Here is a 13922-nt window from a genome sequence, read left to right as displayed (position 1 = left end):
TCAAAAATAATTAATTAAAATAAAGTCAGATATAAGTAACTCCTCACCTGCATCCACTTAGCTGAGGTTCAGTCTTTTTTTGGGGGGTGGGGGGAGACAGCCTAGCCTAGGCTGACCTAATAGAAATGGTTCTGCCTTAGGGTCCCAACTCTGGGATTACATGTGGTGTGTCCCATCATAACAGTCAGAGACAGGGTTTCCCTGTGTAGCCTTGGCTGTTCTAGACCTCACTCTGTAGACCAGGCTGGCCTAGAACTCACAGAGATCCACCTGCCTCTGCCTCCCAAGTGCTAGGATTAAAGGCGTGTACCACCACTGCCCAGCTAAGACTCAAAAGTCTTAAGCCTTTATTCCCTTTGAAAATATTTTCCTGAGCCAAGTGGTAGTGGCCCACATCTTTAATTCCAGTACTTGGAAGACAGAGGCAGATATATCTCTGAGTTTAAGGCCAGCCTGGCCTCAGGACAGCCAGAACTACCTGGCTCAAACCCTGTATCAAAAAAATACATATGGTCTTCTTCCTTGGGAAAACACCAAATGGCAGATGACGCTGGTGCAGTGGGAGGTTCTGGAGGACCGACCCAGGGGCTCAGGATTAGGAGGCTTCCGCGGCGGCTTCCGCAGAGGATTTGGCAGCAGTCTTAGGGGCCTGTTTAAGGATATGAAGATCAAGTCCTTGGAGGAGATCTATCTGTTCTCCCTGCCCATTAAAGAACCCGAGATTATTGATTTTTTTTCCTGGGCGCATCCCTAATGAATGAGGTTCTCAAGATCATGCCAGTGCAGAAGCAGACACGGGCTGGCCAGCCGACCAGGTTCAACGCTTTTGTCCCTATTGGGGACTACAATGGTCACGTTGGTCTTGGTGTTAAGTGCTCCAAGGAAGTAGGCACTGCTATCTGAGGGGCCATCCTCTTGGCCAAACTTTCCATCGTCCCTGTGCGGAGAGGCTACTGGGGGAACAAGATTGGCAAGCCACACACTGTTCCATGCAAGGTGACAGGCCGCTGTGGCTCTGTTTTGGTGCGTCTCATCCCTGCCCCCAGAGGCACTGGCATTGTCTCAGCTCCTGTGCCCAAGAAGCGACTGATGATGGCTGGTATTGATGACTGCTACACATCAGCCAGGGGCTGTACTGCCACCCTGGGCAACTTTGCCAAGGCCAGGTTTGATGCCATCTCCAAGACCTACAGCTACCTGACACTTGACCTCTGGAAAGAAACTGTGTTCCCCAAATCTCCCTATCAGGAATTCACTGATCATCTTGTGAAAACCCACACCAGAATCTCTGTTCAGAGGACCCAGGCTCAGGCCAGGCATGGTGGCACACGCCTTTAATCCCAGCACTCGGTGAGCAGAGGCAGGTGGATCTCTGTGAGTTCGAAGCCAGCCTGGTCTACAGAGAGAGTTCCAGGACAGCCAAGGCTACACAGAAAAACCTTGTCTCAAAAAAGCCAAAACAAACAAACAAACAAAAAAACCAATCTGGTTTTTCTCTCGGCCCCTGAATTGCTCTGCTTGGCCTCAAACTAACTCCAGCAATCTCCTATAATCTCCTGGCTCCTTCTCATTCTCTGACTTGATTGGTCTCCACCTGAGTTCTCGCTCTCTGCAACCTGTCTCTCTATTACTGTCCTGATAAAATGCCCTCTTAAGTAGCTGCCCTTTCCTCTCTGTCCTCCTGAGAGTTGGGCTATCCTATTCTGTCAAATCTCCGAATCCTCACCTTTTCTGCCAGTCAATTAGACATCACTTTCAAACATGGGTGCTTTCTTCTACCAACTAACTTTACCTTCGTTTGGGATTAAAGTCATCTACCACCACCCCTGGACCTAAGCTTTTCCTTACCTGACACTTGGCGCTATACCAGGCTGGCCTTGAACTCAGATCTATTTGCCTCTGTTTCCTGGACTAGAGGCGTGTTTGTATTCCACCCGGATCACACAGACCTAGAAGATCTATGGATGTGGTCTCTTGCCTGCCAGATCACATAGACCTAGAAGGTCTTTGGTTGTGATTTCTTTTTTTTTTTTTTTTCTTTTTCTTTTTTTTGTTTGTTTGTTTTTGTTTTTCGAGACAGGGTTTCTCTGTGTAGCCTGGGCCAACCTGGACTTACTTTGTAGACCAGGCTGGCCTCGAACTCACAGTGATCCGCCTGCCTCTGCCTCCCGAGTGCTGGGATTAAAGGCGTGTGCCACCACGCCCGGCTGGTTGTGATTTCTTGTCAGAACAGCCATATTCTTAATTAACATTCCTCTAAAGAACAGACTCCATTAAATTGTCCATGTTCTCCACAAATACCCCCCCCACAATATAAATAAATGTAAAAAAATGTAAGTTTTTTTTCTTTTGGGTTATTTATTTATTGGCACTGGATTGATTAAATTGCCAAGGTTTCTTAAATATCTCATGTTAAATTGGGCGTGCTCAGGTACATTTTAGAAACCCCAACACCCAGGAGGTGGTGACAGAAAAATGAGGAGTTAAAGGTCATTCTCAAATATACAGCAAATTTGTGGCTACCCTGGGCTGCATGAGAGACACTGTTAGGAAAAAAAAAAATAGTTACATTATCATCTCTGTGCTAGGCTGTTTTCTTTTTTGTTTTGTTTGACAGGCAGGATTTCTCTGTGTAGCCTTGGCTGTCTTGGACTTGCTTTGTAGACCAGGCTGGCCTCGAACTCACTGAGATCCGCCATCCTCTGCCTCCCTGAATGCTGGGATTAAAGGCTTGTGCCACCCTAAAGTCATTTTTTAAAGCACAGATAAACTGGGCATGGTGGCAGACACTTTATTTTTCCTCGAGACAGGGTTTCTCTGTATAGCCTTGGCTGTCCTAGACTCACTTTGTAGACCAGACTGGCCTCGAATTCAGTGATTCGCCTGCCTCTGCCTCCCCAGTGCTGGGATCAAACCACGCCCAGCTTGGTGGCTCATGCCTTTAATTCCAGCAGAGGCAGAGACAAGGTAGTTCTCTGTTGAGTTCCAGGCCATCCTGGTCTACAGAGCAAGTTAAACAAACAAACAAACAAACAAAATTGTATGTATGTGTGATTGTGAGGATACACTCCGAAGCAACTTAAAGTAGAAATTCTTCTAAAATGCACAAGCGGCAAGCCTGAGAGACTTGAGCTTTTTCTGGCTTACAGTCCTGCACTTTCCTCGCTAGGGGTCGCCAGCATGGCGGAAATGCGCATGCGCGTCTCCGCCCAGCGCGCACTATTTAATCCCAGAATTCCTCTGCGTCGCACTGGAGTCGCTTCAACGTTCGGAAGCCGTGGGGCCGGTGCGGCGGTGTCAAGATGGCGGCGGCGGTGGCAGCCGCTGCGGCCGCTGCAGCCGCGGCGGCATCTCTTCAGGTGTTGGAGATGGAGGGCATGGAGACTGCCGCCGCGGGTTCGGCGGGCCTGGCCGCGGAGGTCCGAGGCAGTGGCACGGTAGACTTCGGAGCAGGGCCCGGGATGTCTGTCATGGAGGCGAGCGGGGGCGACCCGGGCCCAGAGGCCGAGGACTTCGAGTGCAGCACTCACTGCTCCGAGCTGTCCTGGAGGCAGAACGAACAGCGGCGTCAGGGCCTGTTCTGCGACATCACCCTGTGCTTCGGCGGGGCCGGAGGTCGCGAGTTTCATGCCCACCGCTCGGTGCTGGCCGCCGCTACCGAGTACTTCACGCCCTTGCTCTCGGGCCAGTTTTCGGAGTCGCGCTCTGGCCGGGTGGAGATGCGCAAGTGGAGCTCGGAGCCGGGACCCGAACCTGACACGGTGGAAGCCGTTATCGAGTATATGTACACCGGGCGCATCCGAGTGAGCACCGGCAGCGTACACGAGGTACTAGAGCTGGCTGACAGGTAAGACTATGGGGAGCGAGCGAGGTTTGGTGGGGGACACCCCCCCGCCCGGGCCGGGTCTCTCCTTATGCCCGCGGCGGGACAGCCACCGCGCCTGGCACACTGTGGATGCCCCTGCATTGCACCCGGGGAGCGCGCAGGTTCCGGGTGTAGGGACAAAGACGGTGGAGAGCTGTGTGTAACCGACATCAAAAAGCAGTGACAGGCTAGCGGCGGGATGGAGATGACATTGAAGCCGACCACGGAATGGCAAACTGGCAGTAGTGCAGTCGGGGTTGGGTACACGGTACAGGCTTCCCGAAGGCCCTCAGTCACGATCCAGCTTGGCTTAGAGAAAAGGCCTTTAAAGAAAATGCATCGGGCCCGATCTGCTTGGTGGAGGGGTGGAGGGTGTGTGAGATTTGGATTTTGCCCGAGTGTGATGGATGGGAAGCTGGGTAGAGAGATGATCTGATTTAAATATTTCAAAAGGTTTCCCCAGCTACTGTGGAAGATGGATTGCAGGGAGCCAGAAAGGACCTCTCCGAGGTCGGTTTGGAGACCCGTGAAGGGATACTGTTACAAATCCTTTAGCACATACCGTCTTGAGCACCAGACACTGATAAGGTGCTTGGGATCCAGCAGAGATCAAAATACATGAAAATCCTTTTCCTCGCGGTGTTTAACAACAAGTGCATAGCCTGTTGAACGATTGTTGTAACTGTCACACAAAATGAAATGTGGCGTTATCCATTGTAGGCCCCGAGAAGGTTTGTGTTGTTGTTGCTGCTGCTGCTTTGTTTTTGTTCTTGAGATTGGGTCTCACTAAGTAACCCTGGCTGTCCTGGAACGCACTCTGTAGATCAGTCTGGCCTGGAATCCCCCACCCCCAGCCAGAATGATGTGGCTTTATTTGATAAATTCTGTATTGAAATAAGGATAGAACAGTAGGGAGGGTGCAGCAAGAGCTATAACAGACTAGTTTTTGTTTGTTTTGTTTTTCGTGACAGGGTTTCTCTATGTAGCCTTGGCCATCCTGGACTCACTTTGTAGACCAGGCTGGCCTCGAACTCACAGCGATCCGCCTGTCTCTGCCTCCCGAGTGCTGGGATTAAAGGCGTGGACAACCACGCCTGGCTTTTAGTTTGTTTATTTATTTCCTTTGCTTTTTCAAGACAGAATTTCTCTGTATTCTTGGCTGTCCTGGACTTTGTAGACTCAATTTGTTGATCCAGCTGCCCTTGGACTCACAGATCTGCCTGCCTCTGCCTCCCTGAGTGATGGGATTAAAGGCCCAGCTCATCCAGTGCTTTTAACTGCTGAGCCCTCTCTGCAGGACATCTCTGTTTTGAAGTAGAGATGAATTGCCAGTGGACTTGATATAAGAGTAAGGAAAAATAATTTTTGTGAGGCAGGGCTGGGTGTGTATAGCCTTGGCTCTCCTAAAACGTGCTTTGTAGACCCAGCTGAGCTTGAACTCACAGAGATCTGCTTGCCTGTCTCCTGAACGCTGGGGTTAAAGGTGTGCACCACCATACCTGTTTGTCTTCAGGTCTTTAAAAGCTGGGCCTAGTAGTACATTCTTGTAACCCCAGCCTTCTGAAAGAGGGCAGAGACAGGCTGATCCCTGAAGTTCATTGGCCAGATATTTTGGCCAAGTGGGTAAGGTTCAGTGAGAGACTTTGCCTGAAAAAATAAAAGTGGAGGCTCTGGGAGCAGGATGTTGCCACTCTGCCCATGTCTTGTGCCCAGGAGAGTGGGATGGACCGTCACCCAGCAGCCTGTGCTTCTGCTAGTATCAATGTGCAGATGCCATTCTTGTAGCTCTTACCTGCAAGTTTAGCTTGAATTAAGGGATTTGGGGGCACCATTTAACTTAATTATGCTAGTTTTGGAATGTCTGGTAAGAGTAGGGGCAGCGCCAATGCAGTATGGAAGGCTAGGAGATGGGGTCACACTTACCTGTGTTCCTATGGAAACTTTGAATATTTGTTTTTTTTTTTAATTTATTTATTTTTATTTTATATGCATGTATATCTCTGTGAGGGTGTTAGATCTTGGAGTTACAGACAGTTGTTAGCTGTCATGTGGGTGCTGGGAGGTGAACCTGGGTCCTCTGGAAGAACAGTGCTCTTAGCCACTGAGCCATCTCTCCAGCCCCGAATATTTGTTTTATATAGATTTTTATTCACTTTTCAGACATGATACTAGCGAGTGCCCCTCAGCTGCTGAGCAAGCATTTGTAGCTTGTACATTGGCAGAATGGGCCAAAAGCTAATATTGTGGCCCGTTTTGAAAATAAAGTATCTTGAAATTAAAAAAAAAAAAAAAGTGGAGGCTCTGGACAGTTGAGTAGTTAAGAACACTTGTTGCTCTTGCAGATGTTTTTTTTTTTTTTTTTTTTAAATAGATCTAAAAAAGGTGGAGATCAATGACAGAAAGAGTGTGATGTCAAAGCTTGTATCTCTCTCTGCATTCATACTCAACTACACAAAAGATGTAGAAAATTAGAGAAGAGCAGATGAGAGGAAGGTCAGCGTGCTTGGTCACGATGGCTGGATAAGCTGTTAGACTGAAGAACCACTGGATCTCCAGTCAAGTTTTGAAGGAAATCACAAGTAGAAACAATGTAACAAATAAGGATATTTTTTCAGGGGCTGCAGAGGTGGCTCTGGCATTAAGGAAAGCTGGCTGTTCTTCCAGAGGACCTGTTTAGTTCCCAGAACCCATATGGTGGCTTACAACCATCTGTAACTCCAGTTTGGGAGTCTAACTCCTTCTGATGTTTTTAATAGGCACACATGTGGAGTGCATACATGCACGCAGACAAAACACTCAAGCAAAAATAATTTTTGAAGCTGTGCATGGTATAATCCAAGGACTCAGGAGGCAGAGTCAGGCAAATTGCTGTGAGTTCAAGGCCAGCCTGGTCTACAAAGTGAGTCCAGGACAGCCAAGACTAACACAGAGAAACCCTGTCTCCTTGGTTTTTGAGGCAGGGTTTCTCTTTCTAGCTGGCCTAGAACTCAGATCTGCCCACCTCCTGAGTACTGGGACTAAAAGTATACACCATCATGCCTGGCTATAAGTGTATTTTTTAAATTAGGGATATTTCTAAACACTGAGATTAACATAAATCTTTATACTGGAAAAGAGCCAGGCATAGTGACACATTCCTGTAATCCAACTCTTGGGAGGTTGAGTCTGGAAAAGCAGAGTTTTAGGCCTGCCTAGGTTACTCAGAGAAGGGCTCAAGAGAAATCCTGTCTTAAAAACAAAGGGCTCCAGTTGTGATGGCACAAGCCTTTAATCCCAGCAGAAGCAGGCGGATCACGGTAAGTTCAGAGGCTAGCCTGGTCTACAAAGCAAGTCCAGGACAACCAAGGCTACGCAGAGAAACCCTATCTTGAAAATCTAAAAAAAAAAAAAAAAAAAAAAAAAAATCCAACAGAGTGAACTGAAGAGAATGCAGTGGAAGCCTGCAAAAGGAATAGTCTAGCTGTCATGACTGATCATCAGAGGTTGGTGATGACACTGAGTTAAGCATTTCCATTAGAAGGATTGGGTTTGAAATGGAGTGCCTGCTTAGTTAACGGTAAAATAGGAGATGGTGGGACATGTTTGTGTGTGTGCTGAAGAAAATTATTATGTTGAAGAGAAGAAACTGCCACTGTAAGAGTAGGGGAATGGACACGGGTAGGTTTTGAAATCAAAAAAGAAGAGCTGTTGTTAAGCTGTGTTTGTGTCAGTCTGGTTTTTTTCAGATTTGCTTCTTTTTATGGAGGGGTGAGGGGTGAGGAAAGGAGAGAATACATTAGGCAGTTTACTTAAAACTCTAACTTTTGCTGGCAGAGTGGTGTATTCTTTCAATTATTAAGCTAGGGAAGCAGAGACAAGCGATCTCTTGATTTCAAGGCCAGCTAGAGCTACACAGAAAAGCTCTGTCTCAAAAATGCAAAAAGCCCAAAATAGTTTCTCCATCTTTCACAGGCTAGCTATCCTAAATGCCCTGCAATGATCAAACTTAATCTAATGAGCTCTGAAGCAGTACCGGTCTCTCTCTCCACATACACTGTCTTGATCCAGCCTTGCAGGAACTGTCTCACTGTAATCATAGCTGCTCAGGAGGCTGAGTCAGAAGAGACACAGGTTACAGACCAACCTGTGCAACTTAGATCCAGCCTCAAGAAAGAAGGTGGGAGGGAGGGGTTGTGTAGTGGAGCACCTGCCTATCATGCATGAGGCCCTGAGTTGACTCCCCAGTACCATAATAGATAAATATACACGGACGTGCCCAGCACAGTGCGCCTTACACAACAAAGCCTAGTGTTTTCATAGAGTAGTGTTTCCCACAGCCTGTCTTAAGCGAATATGCCTCAGAATTACCTGCTAAACATAGGAGTTCATGAGGCAACCTGGGAAAGGTGGCCCTGGCACCTTTCTTGTCTAGGATTCTCTACACTCAAGTCTACTACTTCACTAGCCATTCTCCCTTGTCTTTATCTCTAAGGTTAGAATGAAAAGTAAGTAGTTATTAAGCACAGTTACCATAGTAAACCATTATTGAGTGGAAATGGGCCTGTCATAATAACATGATTCTTAGATTTTTTTTTTTTTTTTTTTTTTTTTTGAGACAGGGCTTCTCTGTGTAGCCTTGGCTGTCCTAGACTCACTTTGTAGACCAGGCTGGCCTTGAACTCACAGCGATCCACGTGCCTCTGCCTCCCAAGTGCTGGGATTAAAGGCATGCGCCACCCCTGCCTGGCCACCCAGCCACTCTTAGATTATTTAAGGTGGTTCTCAGCTAAAGTATCTTTCTCTTTTATACCATGGTCTCAGATTGACGGCTCTTGGCCTAAGTGCTACCAGATTTGACTTGAGTTGACACTGTTGTTTTGTTTTAACTTAAATAAAAATGAATTTAGGTGAGTGGGCAGTATTCTCTCCCTTTCCTTCCTCCTCTCTCTCTCTCAGCTAGACTATCCTACATGTGGTTTTTGTTGCTTGTTGCTTGTCTTCAGATATTTGAGTTGGGCCGAGGAGATGGCTCAGCTGTTAAGCTTCTCAGAGGTCCTGAGTTCAATTCCCTAGGCTGCTGTTCTTTCAGATAGATAGATAGATAGATAGATAGATAGATAGATAGATAGATATGAGGTCCAACTACTACAAAGGATGTCAGAAATGCATTTGGGTTGGCATTTGTCCTTGTTGTATGCTCATGCCTATAATCCTAATTTTAAGAAGTGTATTATTGGGGCTGGAGAGATGGCTCAGAGGTTAAGAGCACCGTCTGCTCTTCCGAAGGTCCTGAGTTCAATTCCCAGCAACCACGTGGTGCCTTACAACCACCTGTAATGAGATCTGGTGTCTTCTTGTGGTGGGCAGGCGCACGTGTGGGCAGGACACTGTGTAAATAATAAGTGGTTTTTTAAGTGTATTATACTGTATCTATGATGTATGAGTGCCACAGTGCACATCTGGAAGAGGACAAATTTAGGACATGAATTTCCCCTTCTGCTTCTAGGAATTGAACTCCCGGGTTTGCTCTGCCAAGTGCCTTTCACCCACTGAGCCATCTGCATAGTGAGATCCATCTTGAACCCTTCGCTCTGAAAAGTAGACTTTCATAGTAGCTAATTTTGTGGGGAGTGGGGGGATCTTTTTCCAGGTATTGTGCTTATGAGATTAATCCTACCATTTCAATTTGTATAATTCAGCTATACCTACAATGCAACCATATAAAATAAATACATTCCAAATTTAATATTTTCTCTTTTTTCTTGATTCTAGATTCTTATTAATTCGTTTAAAAGAATTTTGTGGAGAATTTCTCAAGAAAAAACTTCATCTCTCAAATTGTGTGGCCATTCATAGCTTAGCCCACATGTATACCCTGAGCCAGCTAGCTCTGAAAGCTGCAGATATGATACGGAGAAATTTCTATAAAGTCATTCAGGATGAAGAATTTTATACTTTACCTTTCCATCTCATTCGAGACTGGCTTTCGGACTTGGAAATTACTGTGGATTCTGAAGAGGTTCTTTTTGAAACAGTTTTGAAGTGGGTTCAGAGAAATGCTGAAGAGAGAGAGAGATACTTTGAAGAACTTTTTAAATTGCTCAGGTTGTCCCAGATGAAACCCACCTACCTTACACGGCATGTCAAACCAGAGCGGCTAGTGGCCAATAATGAAGTTTGTGTCAAGCTGGTGGCTGATGCAGTGGAGAGGCACGCGCTCAGAGCAGAGAACATACAGTCTGGCACACTCCAGCCTCCCACTTCACATGTCTCGCTGTTACCGCGCTATGGACAAAACATGGACGTAATCATGGTTATTGGAGGTGTGTCAGAAGGAGGAGACTATCTAAGTGAGTGTGTGGGATATTTTGTTGATGAGGATAGATGGGTAAATCTGCCCCACATTCATAATCACCTTGATGGCCATGCTGTTGCAGTAACAGAATCTTACGTGTATGTTGCTGGCTCGATGGAACCTGGGTTTGCTAAGACTGTGGAGAGGTACAACCCAAACTTGAATACATGGGAACACGTTTGTAGTCTGATGACAAGAAAGCATTCTTTTGGGCTAACAGAAGTCAAAGGGAAGCTGTATAGCATTGGCGGACATGGCAATTTTAGCCCTGGCTTTAAAGATGTGACTGTTTACAATCCTGAGCTTGATAAATGGCACAACTTAGAATCAGCACCAAAGATTCTTCGAGATGTCAAAGCACTGGCCATTGAAGACCGCTTTGTCTATATTGCTGCCCGCACTCCTGTGGACCGGGACACTGAGGATGGATTGAAGGCTGTAATTACTTGCTATGACACAGAGACTCGGCAGTGGCAAGATGTGGAATCTTTACCACTTATTGACACCTACTGTTTTTTCCAGATGTCTGTGGCCAATTCAAACTTTTATCAGACAGCATCATGCTGTCCCAAGAGTTATTCTTTAGAAAACGAAGAGGCAGTAAGAAAAATTGCCAGTCAGGTGTCTGACGAGATTCTTGAAAGCTTGCCCCCAGAAGTTCTAAGCATTGAGGGAGCAGCCATTTGCTATTACAGAGATGATGTCTTCATTATTGGAGGCTGGAAAAACAGTGATGATATTGACAAACAATACCGGAAGGAGGCCTACCGATACTGCGCTGAAAGGAAGAGGTGGATGCTCCTTCCTCCCATGCCTCAGCCCCGTTGCAGGGCCACTGCTTGCCATGTCAGGATCCCCTACCGGTACTTGCATGGCACACAGAGATACCCCATGCCTCAAAACTTAATGTGGCAGAAGGACCGCATCAGACAGATGCAAGAGATACATCGGCACGCCCTGAACATGCGCAGAGTGCCAAGTTCCCAGATTGAATGCTGAACTTGCCAACCCGTGCAGCTGAAAACTCTTCTCCTTGTTCAGTGAGATTGGAGGTACCTGGACTGTTACTTGGAAAAGTATGTCAGCTTATTTTCTACTTGGACTTATTATTACCCTATATAAAAGAAGTGTGGTTAAAAAACAAATAGGACACTCAGTTCAATGAGGTAATTTTTGGTTAGATTGCAGTCCTGTCTTTGGTTTGTGTTTGTCCTAACAAATTAAGATCTTATTAAAGAGAACTGGGGAAAAGCAGGTCTAGTTACTTGGCCTTTTTTCTGCCAACAACTGTAACGTCTATGTCTTGGGGACTCACATTTGGGGCTTTAAGCACCAGTGTTATTTGCACATTTACTTTGATGTTCCTTTAAGTTTTTTTTTGGATTGTTTTCAACAATCTCGTTTTATGCATTAAGCTCTCATCTGCAAGAGGCATGTGCAATAGCTAGACTGGATCTGAAGGTAAAAGCACATTGTTTCAGCGAGATTGATCTCAGAATATTAGCGCTGATGGTTTACTGTATGTTTATCTACAAATGCTGTTTTTGTTCATTGGAAAGGGTGACCAGTGAGAAGTCTGGTTTGTTGTGTTTCTTCCACAGCTGTTTATAGACTTGAAGCCATCATTCTGAGATGATAGTTGGGAGGTATTGATGTTTAGCTGGTTGACTAGAGAGGAAGTTACACAGGTGAAGTTTGTTTCTTGAAGAGGAAAAGTGCTCAGTGTAGCTGAGAAGGCAAATGAACAAACATTTGAAACACTTTGAAGAGTTGTCACTGTGTTGATGAGGGTGCTGTGTGCCATGACCATCAACACATGGTGCCTTTGGCTCATTTTTTGCTCCACTAACTACTACATAGGCTCTTTATCAGCTCTTTCTGCAAGAAAAGCTTTCAGAATGCCAAGGAAGTCACAGCTGAAAATAGTGCTAAGAGAAGCCACGTACTTCTGGTCACTGATTGCCATTTTACCTTACCCAGTTGCCCTAGACTTTCATTGGAACTTACTATCAAAATGTTACATAATCAGTTTAATGACTGTCATCTTTTAGAAAAGCTTTTTAATCTGTACAAATCTTTATAACTCTCCTCAAAGTAGTCCTATTTTTTAATTTTTAAATTATTTTTAGTTTTTTTGAGACAAAGTCTCTGCTTTGTAGCCTTGTTGGCCTGGAGCTCACTAGGTAGAACAGGCTTTGACCATATATAAATCCTGAGGGATAAGCTTCCAAGGACTAAGAATCAGTTTCAGCAGTAGCTGTTTCTACCTCTTCTGTTACCAGTTTTCTCTGCTTTTTTGGTCAAGCTTCTGTGACAATGATATCTACATTCACATTCCTCTACTTGTTCATATTTGTTAGCATTTCTTGAGCATTTATATTCATGATCTATAATTCTCAGTTGCATTAGGCATATAGTCCTGTTATCTCTTAGTGTCTACATATTTTTCAGTTTGGTGTTGGCGGTAGTCCTCTTTCAAGTGTCTTTTGAGCCTTGTTTAGGTTGTTAAATTACTTTTGCACTGTTTTTAATAAGTTCTTGTTCAGTACATTGATATTTTTGTTCATATGTAGATACTTGGAATATATGGTTTCCCATTTTTCTTTAAGAATCTGGATCTAATTTGTACATAGTTTCTGAGCTCCCTTGTACAGGGCTTTTAGTCTAGGATCTCTCAGCCTTAAGCTTTTGTGGGTAATCTTGATCTTGTGGAGCGTAGTACAGCTTCTCTTTGTGAATCCTGTAGTTCTACAGTTTTCGAATTCTGTTTGATATCCTTTTAATTCTAAATGTATTATCAAAGAAACATCATTATTTTAATGCAAATCTCAAGTTAGAGGGATCGCCCTCTCACTTTGTATGATCTAACCGGTGGTTTTGCTGGTTTTATTTTTGGTTTTATTTTCCCCCTTTTGAGATAATGTCTATGTGGTCTTCGCCGGCCTGGAACTTTCTATGTAGACCAGACTGGCCTAGAACTCACAGAAATTCACCTGCCGCTGCCCAGGACTAAAGGCATGTCCTACCAGGCTGGACTTGATGGCTCTTTAGCACACTAATTTTTCCACTTTGATGTAGTTCGTGGTGTCTAGTTTTGTTGTTCGTGTAAATTGACCATATTCAGGAGCTTTAGGAACATTAGTGTGCCCTCAGGTACTGGTTCTTTGGGGTCCTCTGGCATTTCTGATCTAGTACCTGTCTGTACTTTTCCCTTTGTAGCCATCTTTCACTTGGTCTTTTTTCTAAATTATGAGTCCCCTTCTCTTGCAGCCTGGTCTTCCCAAAACTGTACTCAGAATCTCTGGAAGAGCAGTTATTTCCTCTTTTCATTTATATTCAAGGCAGAACTTTTAATAAACTGCTGGTTATCAGTTGCCAGCTCCTTGTATCTTTAGTGTAGTCGGCAGCAGCATTGCTACTGTGCACTTGTAATTTATTACATTAGTTATTTTTCCTAACCTAAAGGTAGATTTTTCACTCCCATTGTGTATTTTCTAAACAGTGTTTTAGTGGGTTGGCTAGACATTCAACTGTAATTCTCACTGACAGCCAGTGTGATGCAACTTGTGTTTCCTGCTTCAGTATTTACTTCACGTTCAAGGGTTTTGAAGGCTGGAGAGCACAGTTACGTTGAACATCCATGATGTGTAGGTCAGCATTGTTCTCTAGCAAAATGGAGGCACATTCCCTTCTTGCCGCTGCAGGGTCTTCATCAGACCTGTG

The 13922-nt window shown here is 45.1% G+C and overlaps 1 protein-coding gene across 1 annotated transcript; it reads left to right on the top strand.

Annotated features, from left to right (window-relative positions):
• Positions 1-3264: 3264 nt before the first annotated feature.
• On the top strand, positions 3265-12041 carry Klhl11 (kelch like family member 11). Its single transcript, XM_051158610.1, has 2 exons — positions 3265-3847; positions 9617-12041. The coding sequence occupies exons 1-2, from the start codon at positions 3303-3305 to the stop codon at positions 11196-11198; spliced, it is 2127 nt and encodes a 708-aa protein (XP_051014567.1). The 5' UTR covers positions 3265-3302; the 3' UTR covers positions 11199-12041.
• The last annotated feature ends 1881 nt before the right edge of the window (positions 12042-13922 follow it).

Source organism: Acomys russatus, chromosome 16 (genome assembly GCF_903995435.1).
Source record: "Acomys russatus chromosome 16, mAcoRus1.1, whole genome shotgun sequence".
NCBI lineage: Eukaryota > Metazoa > Chordata > Mammalia > Rodentia > Muridae > Acomys > Acomys russatus.
The sequence above is the reverse complement of the archived record's forward strand: the minus strand, read 5'-3'. Positions and strand labels throughout refer to the sequence as shown.